Source organism: Babylonia areolata, chromosome 1 (assembly GCF_041734735.1).
Source record: "Babylonia areolata isolate BAREFJ2019XMU chromosome 1, ASM4173473v1, whole genome shotgun sequence".
NCBI classification, from domain to species: Eukaryota; Metazoa; Mollusca; class Gastropoda; order Neogastropoda; family Buccinidae; genus Babylonia; species Babylonia areolata.
The window spans coordinates 59,219,049-59,233,217 of NC_134876.1; the positions used below are offsets into that span (position 1 = coordinate 59,219,049).

Consider the following 14,169-nt stretch of genomic DNA (forward strand, 5'->3'; position numbering starts at 1 on the left):
AAGGAGAAGAACACTGAAACAAAGAAGGGTTGCTCTTCGGGTATCTAAAAATGATCATAAAGAAAACATAGAAACGGGGAAAGAAAAGAAAAGAAAATATAAGGATAAGCTGCAGAGTGATTACATTTTGTGTATCAAGAAAGAAAAATACAGAAATAAAGAAAGAAAATGAAATATAAAGATAGAATACAAAAATATTATTCTCTGGGTATTAAGAAAGAGTTTCAGTTTCTCAAGGAGGTGTCACTGTTTTCGGGCAAATACATGTACACTGCGTTACATCTGCTTGGCAAGATGCTTGGCATGACGCAATGCGCTAGTTTGGCCTTGAGTGCGTATATACTTGTGTACCAGTCCGAGTGGATTTCTCATACAGAATTTTGCCGGAAGACAACACCTCTGTTACCTTGGGTTCTTTTCTGATGCAGCAAGTGCGTGCCGCACATGCAACCTCTGTTTATCGTCTCATCCGAATGAGCGGATGCTCAGTTTCGATTTTCAAGTCAAACTTGGGAGAAAGCGCGAGACGGGTAATCGAACCCAGACCTCCACAGACACTGCATTGCCAGATAAGCAAGCGTCTTAACCATTCTGCCACTTTCTTCCTTATTCCTTCTTATCAAGAAAGAACGGGCGAGAAAGCAGAAGAAAAAGAAAAAACGAAAGAAAGACAGGGAAACAAAGAAAAGAAGGAAACAAAGAAAGAACTTACAAAAAGCGAGGGATAAAATGGCTCGAAGCGTCTTCCTCTTTCAGGTTTCGTGAGATGATTAAAACGACCTCTTCCCTACCTCAGTTTCAGCCACCTGCAAGGTGTCTTTTTTGTGTTGCGAGAGGGGAAAAAGAAAGAAAGAAAGAAAGAAGAAGATGATGATGATGATGATGGTGGTGATGATGGTGGTGGTGGTGGTGGTGATGATGATGATGATGATGGTGATGATGGTGATGATGATGAAATGTGTTCATAAAGCGCCTAGATCTTGTGCGGAAACAAATCAAAGCCCTTTCACACACAACCTTCACACGCATGCATAATCATGAGAAACAAAGTGATAAGACGACAAAACTTCTTTTTTTCCTTCCTTTTTTTTTTTTTTTAAACAGCATACCTGTAGATAGAAAGCTAAACAAAACTATGGGCGTAAAAAAGGTGAAGGGCATGGAGGAGCAATTTTGAAAAGAGGGTAGGTTCTAAGGCCAGACTCGAAAGAGCTGAGTGCAGGGATTTTGACGGAATCGAAAGAGAAAACAGATAGTTCCAAGCGCAGGATCCAGAGACGGGGAGTGAGAGCGGCGGCCGATTGTGGAGTGTTTGAAAATGGGGAAAATGAAGAATAGAATAAAATGAACAGTGGGAGGGGGAAGAGGCGTAACTCTTCCGGAATCGTGCAATGAATTGAATGACCTCCTCTTCCTCCGTCGTCTGAGTTTAAGTCACTCTTGGGGTGTGTGTTTTCTAAAACTGTCAGGGGCATCCTGTGCTTCAAAGAAGAGAACGAAATGAGAAAACTGAGGATGAAATAGGGAAAAGGGTTTACTCTCCAGCATTAGCAAAATGAATTGGAAAAACGCCCTCGCCATCTGAGTTTATGTCACTCTTGGGTGTGTGTGTATCTTCAGCTTGCTAGAAGTGTGTTGTGTTGGAAGGGAAATATAATACGGTTTTACTTCCTGCTAAAAATAAAAAGAATCGGCCTAATTCTGTTATATTCTCCATTGAAATAGGGTTTTATGATGTCGCGCTGAAATTAACAATCTTCTCAACGCAATCCTGAAATAAAGTGCGCTTTCATATCATACTAAAACAGATTTTTTTTTCTTTGTTGTTCTTTTCCTTTTCCTTTTTTTTCTTTTTTAGTTTTTGTTTTTGTAAAGTGTCGATGACAAATGAAATGCACCCAAGACGATTCAAACCATAATAAAAACTGATAGTGTTTGGGGGGTAAAGTGTCGATGACAAATTAAATACGCCCAGGAGAATCTTCATTTCTTCCCAGATCTTCCAACTAGATCAGTTCGTTGCTTCCGGGATACTTTCCGCCAATGGGTGTTGATTTGATATGAGATGGGGTTTCAAGAAAAGAAACAAAAAGAAAGGATTAAAAAAGGTAAACTAAAAGAAAAGTAGGCAGACAGACAGACAGGTAGATAGATAGATAGATTGATAGATAGACAGATACATAGATAGATGGATAGATAGACGGACAGACAGATTGATAGCAACAACAGATAGAAATACAAGCAGACCAGCAGATCAACAGACAGACAGATAGAACGATAGACAGACAGACAAAGAGACAGACAAATACACAGATTTATTTAGAAAGAAAGAAAGGGGAGAAAGAAGGGTGGTGGAAGAAAGAAAGTACACAAGAGGGAAAGGCGAAAAGACATTCAGTACTTCTGAATTTACGTCAGTCCAACGCGTTTCTATAATGTAACCAAAATTTTTATGGATAAAAAAAATAGATGAATAAGATAAACAAAGGAAATGAAGAAAAGAAGAACGAAGAAACATAAGAAGCGCAGAATATGGACACAAACAAGAAATCAGTCCTTTTAACCACAAACCCGTACTCTCCATTACCACCCGTAAAGGAATTCTGTTTAATGTACTAATATAAATACTGGTGATTGTAGATACCTAGTTAAAGTATCAATGTTCATGTTTGAATGTTATCATTTAAAGATAAATAAACAAAAATTCAGGGGGTGAGTTGGGGAAAACAAGATAGATGGACGTGTGATTATTTTTTATATAGCTATCCGTGGAAGAGGCAGAATTGTTTCAAACACAAAAATAACCAGAAGATAAACTCTAAGTTTACACAAAGCATGTGGCTCCAAGTAACTCCAAACAATCCTTCCCCAGAGATATAACTCCGAACCGATCTGGCGAAAAGCCGACTAGAACTTGGCCCATAATGTCTTATTTTTCCCTATGGTATTTTTTGATAGCAGTCTTCATTTTGCCCCAAGGACTCGTTCTCCTGCTTACAAAAAAAAAAACTATTTGGTATCTGAACGCACGTAAAGGGAATAATTATTGGCATTGGCCCAAAGGCGGTATTCCCGGAAAGAAAGAAAAACAGCATGGTGGCACTGCGCTCGGGCGATTTGTTCTGCAGTCTGAGTTTCACAGGTAGATGCGAAAACAATGAATGTGAAATAACAACAGTCAATAACAACAATCCGCATATACATGGGCGAACAGGTTTCGGCCATCCTTACCAGCAGAAAAGTTCCTGACACTTGAAGCTAAGACCAGCAGAAAGTCCAGGCCAAAGGAATACGGGGAGTATGAGACTAAAAGTACTTTGGAAAGAAGAGTAATTCAGACCAGCAACGGTTTTGTCATTTCATTCAGGAAAGACGAACTAATAAAAGAGACGGGAGGGTAGTCCGAAGAAACTTCACAGACTAGGCCACAAGAGGGCTGAAAATGACGATGATAGAGTGTCATTCTCCTCTACTGTACTGCTTCGTGTCGCCTTTTGCCAGAAGACCAGATGTCGTCCATCAGAGAGATGCCTCTGGACCTTACACTTGAACAATCTATCAAAGAGATGCCTTTGGACCTTACACATCAACGATCTATCAAAAAGATGTTTCTGGATGTTACATTGGAACGATCAATCAGAGAGAGATGTCTCTGGATCTTACACTTGGAACGATTTATCAGAGAGATGCCTCTGGACATTACACTTGGAACGATTTATCAGAGAGATGCCTCTGGACATTACAGTTGGAACGATCTGCCTCAGAGACGTCTCTGGATCTTACACTTGGAACGATTTATCAGAGAGATGCCTCTGGACATTACAGTTGGAACGATTTATCAGAGAGATGTCTCTGGACCTTACACTTGAACGATCTGCCAGAGAGATGTCTCTGGACTTTACACTTGAACTATCTATCAGAGAGATGCCTTTGGACATTACAGTTGGAACGATTTATCAGAGAGATGTCTCTGGACCTTACACTTGAACGATCTGCCAGAGAGATGCCTCTGGACATTACAGTTGGAACGATTTATCAAAGAGATGTCTCTGGATCTTACACTTGAACGATCTATCAGAGAGATGCACCTGGACATTACACTTGAACGATCTCTCAGAGAGACGTCTCTGGACCTTACACTTGAACAATCTGCCAGAGAGATGTCTCTGGGCCTTACAGCTGAACGATCTGCCAGAGAGAGGTATCTGGAATTTACAGTTGCAACGATCTCCGTCCTTTGCGTCATTTCCCTGCACTCAGCTCTTTGAAGTCTCGCCTGAAAACCTTCTCCTTTACAAACTTGCTTCTCCCTACCCTCCCTTTTTTCTGTCCAGGGTTTCTCTACATTTCTATCTGCGTCTTTGTACATGTTTTTTGTTTGGTTCCTGTGCATCGCAGAGTATTGCATGCGTGTTACAGTTGGGTATGAAAGCGGTTTGATTTGTCTGCGGGAGTGTTGTGGCATGGCGTGATGAATGCAGCATGACTGGATGATTGTTTGGTTTCATGTCAGCATCAGAAGTGTTGAAAACAACCACCACAGTGTAAGGAATTCTTTTGGACCCTCTGGTTGTCATAAAGATAAGGGTAACTTTATCATTTCTTGAAGAGAGATTACACCAGGTGAAAGATGATACTGACAGAGAACGTACACCGTGCAAGGAAAAATCAACAATAATTGGTCACCGCAAAAACATTAATCATGACTTTAAAAAAGAGCATTAAACATGAGTCATGCAATGATAACTTGCTCACAATGGTGATCCAACGATTGTGTGTGTGTGTGTGTGTGTGTGTGTGTGTGTGTGTGTGTGTGGTGGGTGTGGGTGTGGGTGTGTGTGTGTTGTTGTTGTTGTTGTACAATTCCGGTTATTCAAAAAAAGACCAAAATCTCTATTAACCAGGGTTAAACATAAGCCTGTGCAGCTATTTCATATCTGCCTCGTGAGGGGGCAAAGAAAATAAGGTTAGGAAAAAAGAAAGAGAGAGAGAGAAAAAAAAAAAGACGAAGTCAATATGTCAAAGGTGGAAAACGAAGCTTATACTCATCCTTCAAAAATAGATAAACAAAATGAATGTCAAAATGAAGATTTGAATGTTGTGGAGGGGCAGGGAGCGGGGGAAAGAAAGAGAGAGGAGAGAGGGAGGTGAGGGGGAGGCTGAAGGAAAGAAAGAGACAGAGATGCAGAGATTCTGGGCCACAGTCAAGTGCTGTGAGCCGATCACTCAGTCTTCTGTTATGTCTGTATAGGAACAAGGCTTACATTTAGCCCCGTTCTAAGTATCATCAGAAATTTCAAGTGACATCCTCGATACGAGATCCTAGTGACTATTGCAGCGTGAAGAATTCAATCAAGAATCAAGGAACCTTGATCGGGGAAGTCTTGGTAATGTAATGATCAAATGCTATTCAACCAGGGAAAGAAAACCCCATTAATTTCTTTAATGTTCTCATGAGATATGTTCTAGCTAAAATGTGGTGTGTCCTGGTGTGTGTATAACCCTTCATGAGCATTGCATGTTTTAATTTTGTTTTTGTTTACAGGTTAAGAAGGAATAGTCCACAAGTAAACTCTGAAGTGGATCCGAGTAGTAGTGATTCATTATTATCCTCTTCCATTATGCAAAGATTAAGATAACAACTTCATTCGTTATGGTTTCCGCGTGTTTCAAGTCAATTACTGATGATAAAAATCTTCAAACATGAAGAGAGGGGAAAATCTGATATCTCCATCGGTGACAGTAACCAGAAGATAATATGACGGAATGTGACGAATAAAAAGATCCAGTGAAATAAAGCGCATACAGTGTCATCGGTGACCTGAATTCTACACAGTTTTAAAAGATACATGTACATAAATAACAACTGTTAATTATTGTAGAAAACAAATGTAGGTGTCAACTTAAGACTGTAGCAGCAGTCTCTGTCTGAATTCTATATCAAATATATATATATATTTCGAACAAGTTTCAAGAACAGTGAAAAACAATAACATACATGTGTCCACTCATATTTCAGCAGCAGTCTCTTTGCTTTGTGCAGAAGAAATCACCAACACTTTGACGGACGAGGACGAAACTTGCAAGGACCAGCTCAGGAAGCCTTGAAACGAGGGAACTCGCCACAGATTATCTGCCCCGTCTCAAGAGAGTTTTCTCCTCCAGCACCTCTCTTCCGCAACAGACATCGTGACAGACGTCGAAGCTGATTGGTGTTGCTGTGATTTCTCCGCTGGATCTGCGAAGTGTCAATTTTCATCGTTACAAACGTCAAGGCTGAGTGTTGTCATTTTGTTTTCTTTTCTAAATCAGTTAACTGTCACGATGTTTTTTCGGGAAACGGCCAAGGAACATTCGTATATGAGAAGGTCGTCACACTGAACAACGACACAAGGTGACTGGAGAATAGGAGACTGGTGATTATATAGAGGCTGTTGATTGTAGAGGAGGAGACTAGAGATTGAAGAGAAAGAGATTGGCGACTAAAAAGGAGACTTGTGATTGAATAGGAGGAGACTGGAAACTGAAGCGAAGAAGGAGTCTGATGATTGTAGACATCAACAGCTGACTGAGGAGTAACTTTGTTCGTTCAACGACCCGTCACACAGACTGGTGATTGTAGCAGACACCTGCTGCTGACTAAGACTGACTGTGACTGTGTCTTGTTGGTGGTTTGGTTCCTTCATCATGCTGGTTGTGTCCCGTGTGAGGTCCTGGCTGTCCTCTGTGGGCGGTGGGCTGCTGCTGCTGGTCATGGTGGTGATGGTCGTTCACTTGGCTGAGGCCCGCAGGGTACGTTTGTCTGTGTGGGTGGGTGCGTGTGGGTGGTGTGTGCGGGGGGTGGAGTTGGGGGGGATGTGTGGGCGTGTGCGTCTCTGTGCATTATATTATTACCAAAAGATTTTATTGTATTCTTTGCTTGTTTGTTTGCTTTTGTTCTATCTTTTGGTGTTTTTGGTTTTGTTGTTATTTTTTCTTTGTTGTTATATTGTTGGTTTTTGTAAGGCAAACTCTTTCAGTTATCGGCATTATGTTGTTGTTTTGTTGTTGTTGAAAAGGACACAACCATTTCGTCCATATGTAGGTGTACTTGCTTTCTTTCGTGTTATAGTTAGTTTTGGGGTTAGTTGCTCAGTTACTTGCTGGCTGGCTGGCTGACTGACTTTCTTTCTTACTGACTGATTAAAATATTAATGATAACTGACTCTGACTGGCTGACTTACTGACTGACTTGAGGGGAAAAGAGAAAACTGAAGGTGTCGGATGAGGGCTTACCCCGGGGAAAGAAACCTGAATTTCACTAAGGAAAATCTGTTGTGATCGGATAGTAACACAGTACATCACAGTGTCATGTGTGACGACACGATACGACGCGACACACTACACTACACTACACTACAAATGTACAATACAATACAGTACAATACAATACAATATAATACAATACAATACAATACAGTACAATGATGTGTATGACGACTGTCATTTAGGTGAATGATTTCGCCTCAACTGGCTGGATTAAAATCAACTCGAAAACGCAAAGTGTCTCTTTCGCCATTCAAGTCTGCAGCAGAGTTTGAGAAACTCTGCCTCTCTGTCAATCTGTCAGTCAGCCTGTCTCATTCTCTCTCTGTCTTTGTCTCCCTATCTCTGTCCGTGTATCTCTGTCCATGCATTTCTGTCTCTCTTTCTCTACCTCTGTCTAATGGACTGGTGGCCTTGTGAAAACGCCTCCTCCTACCAGGAAGCGAAGAGAATCTGAGCGCACGGGATGGAATCGCACACTTGCCAGAAACTTTCTTCCCCACCACTAGACCTTGAGTGGGGACTTGTGCGCTGGTCATTCGGATGAGAAAATAAAAAGCGGGGCCCCGTGTGTAGCATGCACGTAGCGCATGTAAAGGTACCAACGGCGACAAGAGAGTTGTCCCTGGCAAAATTTCGTGGTAAAATCCATTCTCATATTCGAAATATACGTGTGTGTGTCAAGTCAAGTCAAAATGATCTTTATTGAGGGTAAAAGAATAAGCTTATACAGCTTTTTTACATCCTGCCCTCAGTGTGTGTGTGTGTGTGTGTGTGTGTGTGTGTGTGTGTGTGTGTGTGTGTGTGTGTGTGTGTGTGTGTGTGTGTGTGTGTGTGTGTGTGTGTGACTGAAGCCTGACTGGATAACTCAGGAAACAAATGATAAGCGCCTAAATGCAGCTCTCAGTCGGTTGTACCCAGGCAGCAGCCTGTTGCGCAAATAACTCAATGATTGTAAAGCGCTTGGAGCTTGGTCTCTGACCGAGGACACGCGCAGTTTTGACATCCATATCTTTGTCTCTGTGTCTGTGTATCTATCTCTATCTATCTGTCTCTGGTTTACGTATCTCTGCCTCTGTCTGCCTCTAATTTTGACATCCATATCTCTGTCTCTGTGTCTGTGTCTGTATATCTATCTCTATCTATCTGTCTCTGTTTTACGTATCTCTGCCTCTGTCTCCCTCTAATTTTGACATCCGTATCTCTGTCTCTGTGTCTGTGTCTGTATATCTATCTCTATCTATCTGTCTCTGTTTTACGTATCTCTGCCTCTGTCTGCCTCTAATTTTGACATCCATATCTCTGTCTCTGTGTCTGTGTCTGTATATCTATCTCTATCTATCTGTCTCTGTTTTACGTATCTCTGCCTCTGTCTCCCTCTCTCTCTTTCTTTGTCTCTGGTTTGCAATAACAAAACAGGGTATTAGACGCCACGTCTGGACAGTTCTTGTTTAATGTGCAGCGTATTTCCATGTTTACGGCTGTCACGTGCCATGGTCTCTTTGGGAGACCTTCAGTATAGGGAGACCGACTCTGCATCAGATTGGATTTCTTTCACTGTTTTAAGATTTCTGTTCCTCTTCCAGCGTTTGTTCAGTTTATTTAGGGGATTATCACAAAGACGTCTTGGGCCATGGAAGTTAAACTGCAGATGCTTGTGACTGAAGTTAATCAAAATATCAAAATTCAATACTGCGGACGAGAAAAGCGACATCATTTCCATTCATGTGCTCGTCATTTCTGTGGTAACAAGTAAGTCATGTCAACATCTTTTTTTTTTTCTCTCTCTCTCGATCATGCAAGAGAGGTATTGGTATAGGAATAAAAGATTTTGTTTGATTATTTTCACGTCATTTGGAATGCTGGTATATGCTTGTTCATGTTTTCACCTTATTTCCAGTATGTTCCACTATTTTCATGTTCTTCTCCGAAGTTCAGAAGTACAATGGGCACAGTCAAGGTTCATTATTTGATATTCTTTCACTCCTATCGGTGTTGGGAAAATGGTGAAAAAACAAGGGGGAAAAAAACCCAAACACTTCGTATCATGATTATTCACCGCCATAGCTGATCAACATACACGAACTAAAAGAAACAAAACACAGAGAATGACAGTTGTTTTGGGTATTAGACCTCTGGGTAGTTCGGGCAAAGTTGCAGATTTTTTTTTTTCTCTTTAATCACTCAAATGAGTTTTCTTCGAAGAAAACAAAGATAGAAATACACAGAGCGAATGCTAACTTTATGGATAAATATACCTCCTCTTGAGTGCCATAGTACGTATAACGTACGTACATAATGACGTTACTGGTAACGTCATCGGAAGAAGGGAAATAACTCTAGAAGGCTGAAAATTTACACAGTTTATCTGGAGTGGTATGTCTCCAGACACTTTTCTTAGTTTTAAGCCGACACTTTTGGATATTGTTTCATGACTTGAAACACCACTTTCTGCTGTTTTCCCTTGGCACTGAAGGGGTTCTAATACGTTTGTTGTTGTTGTTACAGAATTCTGAAATCTGGTGACATTTGTTTATTTGAATTTCATCTCGAATGGTATTCACACCATACTTCTTATAAGTAGATCTACAGTTCTCTCGTGGATATCCATACATTCCACCAGTTTCAAATGGCAAATTATTGTTCTTGCATCTAAGTACACATGCTGTCATAGATAATGGGAAGGAATGTTAATCATGGCCAGAAAAAAAAAAGAAACAAACAAACAAACAAAAAACAAAAAAACAAAAAAAAGCGCATGACCTATACCTACATGGAAGTATATCTCTATAACCAGACCATTCTATTATTGTCAACCCTATATACAGTGAACCCTCTCTCACCCCCACCCCACTCTCTCTCTCTCTCCCTCCCTCCCTCTCTCTCTCTCTCTCTCTCTCTCTGTGATAACGAATCGTATTGCAATCATTCTCATAATAAAATAAAACCTTACATTGTATCAAAAACTTTATAATATTTCGCAAACTTTAGAATAAAACACTTGGTTTTTTTGTGTCCATTCCTTTGAATTCAAGATGAGAAATATCAGTGTGTGTGTGCGTGTGTATGTGTGTGTGTGTGTGTGTGTGTGTGTGTGTGTGTGTGTGTGTGTGTGTGTGTGTGCGCGCGCGTTTGTTTGTTTGTTTGTTTGTGGTGTGTGTGTGTGTGTGTGTGTGTGTGTGTGTGTGTGTGTGTGTGTGTGTGTGTGGATCGCCAATGGACGTCACAATTCAGCGTAAAAACAACAACAAAACTTTGTACATTGAACACTACTTTACTGCTTTTAATTAAAGATGGCGGTGTTGTTTGCCCGAGAGAAGATGGCGGGAATTGTATTGCGCTCGGTAGAATAGCAGTCTCGTGGCCTTATGAGAGTTACAGAGGCCATTTTCTCTGTGCTGATCTCTTCCATTATTTTTTTCCGCCTGTGTTGTTTGTCTTTGTTCGTTTCTTTGTGGTTGTTCTTTGTTTCTTTGTTTCTTTCTTTCTTGTTTGTTTGTTTTCAATTTCCTGAAGACAAAGCTTTCATCTAGATGCGCTTATGAAAGTGATTGGATGAAATGATGTGTGTGTTGTTGTTATTTAAGTTACGTGTTTGTTTGTTTTTTCACGAAGAGTAATATTAGATCGAGGGGGGGGGGAGGAGGTAAGGGGGTGATGGGGTTGGAAGTTGGAAAGGTAGTGGAGTGGTGGGAGTGGGTGTAAATGAACTAGATATAAGAAAAATGGCCTGCGGGTATATGCTCTCTCTCTCTCTCTCTCTCTCTCTCTCTCTCTCTCTCTCTCTCTCGTGTGTTTGAGCGTGTGAATGCGTGTGTGCGTGCGTGTGTGTATGTGTGTGTGAATGAATGAGCGAAAGAGTGTGTTTGTCATGCGTAGTGTAAGTGTGTATGCGTCTGTCTGTATGAAGTAGGAAATAGCAAATGCGGTGGGGAGAGTAAAAAAAAAATCTACAACAACAGCGAGCGTGTGTGTGTGAGGAAGGGGGGGGGGGGTAAAAGTGAGGGAAAGCGAACGTGTGTGTGTGTGTGTGTGTGTGTGTGTGTGTGTGTGTGTGTGTGTGTGTGTGTGTGTGTGTGAGAGAGAGAGAGAGAGAGAGGAGACAGTTGTACATAATTGTATACAACATAACAACATAAAAAATGGTCGTCATCAGCAGCAAAATTGTAACAACAACAACATCATCATTATTATCATCCTCGTCATCATCAAGTTCGTTGTCATCATCATCGTAATAGTCACTTCAGTTCAAATCTTCGTCCACAAGATTAGTAGTAGTAGTAGTAGTAGTACCAGCAGCAGCAGCAGGAGCATTGCTATTAAGAAATAAGGTGATAAAACAGAAAGCAATGATAGTATCGATCCATCCAATACATGATGCAAGCTAGGTATCCCCACCCACCCACCCACCAAAAAAACAACCACCAAAAACACAAAAAACAAAACAAAACACCAACCCAACTCTTTCTGAACACAATAAAACTTTTATATGTATATGCAAAACAAAATTGCAAGAATTGAAATTTATCTGAGAAAAAATAAATTTAATAAATTAAAAACAGGATCTCCCCGAATGCTTGGTTATCAGGAGGGCTTGTTCATCTTGGGTTACGTATGAAAGAATACGATCTGTGTTGTGTGTTTATTTGTGTGTGATGTGTGTTCTGAGGTGTGGTGTATCTGGTGGAACCAAGATTCGAAATTCGGTTATTGTTGTGATGATGTTGTTTAGAAAATATTTGGGGCCCAAACAGTTATGCAGAAAAAAGGTTGTGTTACTTAGTTTTCGATCAAAACGCATTCCATGTCATGAGTTTTCTAATGAAGGAAATATATTAAATTTATGAATGCTCTTGCAAAAGACTTTGCTTGGCCAGCGTTATTCTGAATTTTTGAGTTGTCTTCTTTAAATTTTCGGGTCAGCAAAAAATTCGTAATCCACTTCGAGAAACAGGAGCAACCATTTCTGTTGTTATTTGGGATGATATTTCGCATACATTTTAGGTTCCCAAATTGTTTTTTGTTATGTCGTTGTGCTTTTTATTGGGAGGAATGTGAGATGGTCAAGATCACACCAGACAGCTCCGAAGAGGGAAATGGTTGAAATCCGCTTCGCTTTCGCAACACGTCACTGAAAAAATGTGCGTTTATTCGGATGAGGTATCAATACAATCAACACAGTTCTAATTGAGTTGTTAGAGTTTCAAGTCCTTATTAGCCAAATTGAACACCTGTGTTTAAGTAATGAGCATGAAAATTCAGAGGAAAGCACACACACAACACACATCACATACACACAAAACATCATCACTGCGAGCACCACGCATGAACGAACTGATGACCATCCACACAGGCGAACACACACTACACACACAACAAACAGACCAAACGCCGACCTTGGGCGAAACCACAAGGCAGGACTCTAGTTATGTACACCTTACACACAGTTTTCTATGTTTCGATTTGAGTTAAGAAGCGATCCAGAGGCAGTGTCACGAAACCATCGCAAGTTTTAAGTCTGTTCAAGAGGATAGAGTGGTCGATAGTGTCAAAAGCTGCTGACAAATCTAAGAGAGCGAGAACAGATATCTTATCCTCATCAAATCCCGAAAGCAAATCATTCACTATTCTAAGAAGGGCTGTTTCGCAACTATGACCACGTCTATAAGCTGACTGGTGGGAATTAAGTAAACCATTCTGCTCCAGATGAGCTAAGAGCTGAGACAATATGATCTTTTCTAGCAGTTTTGATAAAAATGACAGATTAGAGACAGGTCGATAATTTTTCAAACAATTATGATCCAAAGATGGTTTCTTGATGAGTGGACGTACAACAGCAGATTTGAAGCTTTCAGGGAAACAACCAGACAGTAAGGAAGAATTGATGACATGAGTAATATGTGGCAGTAGAACATCAATACATTCAACCAACAAAGAAGACGGGACAGGGTCAAGCTCACAGGATTTCGGACAAGCGCTCAGACACACTTTCTTCACAAAATCTTCAGTAACCGGTTGGAAACAATGTAAAACAGGACCACTGTACACGCGTTCTTGAACGGGTGAAGAAGGAGACACAACAGAGTCAAGCTTCTCACGAATGCATGATATTTTGCCGGTGAAGAAGTCAGAAAACAAAAGTAGAGGACGTGCTAATTTTCCGTCCAAAAATAGACGTCGAAGAAAAAGACGAAAAAAAAAAATCTGCCACTCACTTTTCTCTTATCCAACAACTTTTCCTACTCAAAGATTTCTCAGGCACTTTTTGAAGGCGTCTGGTCGGCAGTGATCTCAGTCTGTGATAATTGGGGGGGTTGGATACAGACATCTCCTCTACATACTGATGGTACTGGAACCCTCTGGGGAATGAATGCGGCGGGCTTAGAGACTGAAGTACGGAAACTGGGAAGACAAAAGGAAAAAAAAGTTCAATCGAATGGTGTATTGATGAGAGTGTTGTTGACAAAGGAATTGGACGTTTATGAAAAAAATTAAAAATAAATAAATAAAAAGGTCTCCACTGTCAATCTTTGTTTGATTCTGGAGGGCTCTGTTCTTGGGGCTACAGTCATAAAGAATATCTGTGTGTGTGTGTGTGTGTGTGTGTGTGTGTGTGTGTGTGTGTGTGTGTGTGTGTGTGTGTGTGTGTGTGTGTGTGTGTGTGAACCAAGTTTTCGATTTAATTCCTCGTGTTTTTGTTGTTATTGTTGTTGTTTTTGTTATAACATGCAACAGTTAATAAAAAAAAATTTTTAACTTAGTTTCTGTGAAAACGTCTTCTATTTCTGTCATGCTTCACCTCGTTTTCTAATATTAGAAATATATATATTTATGAAATGCCTCTTTTTTCCTAATGACTTTTTT

At 40.5% G+C, this 14,169-nt stretch overlaps 1 protein-coding gene across 1 annotated transcript in view; it reads left to right on the forward strand.

Moving 5' to 3' along the window:
• The first annotated feature begins 6,561 nt into the window (after positions 1 to 6,561).
• LOC143285441 (uncharacterized) overlaps positions 6,562 to 14,169 on the forward strand; it is a 21,833-nt gene continuing 14,225 nt past the window's right edge. Inside the window, exon 1 of the mRNA XM_076592755.1 lies at positions 6,562 to 6,792. Within this exon, the coding sequence (XP_076448870.1) occupies positions 6,688 to 6,792 (105 nt within the window). The 5' untranslated portion in view covers positions 6,562 to 6,687. The remainder of the gene's footprint in view (positions 6,793 to 14,169) is intronic.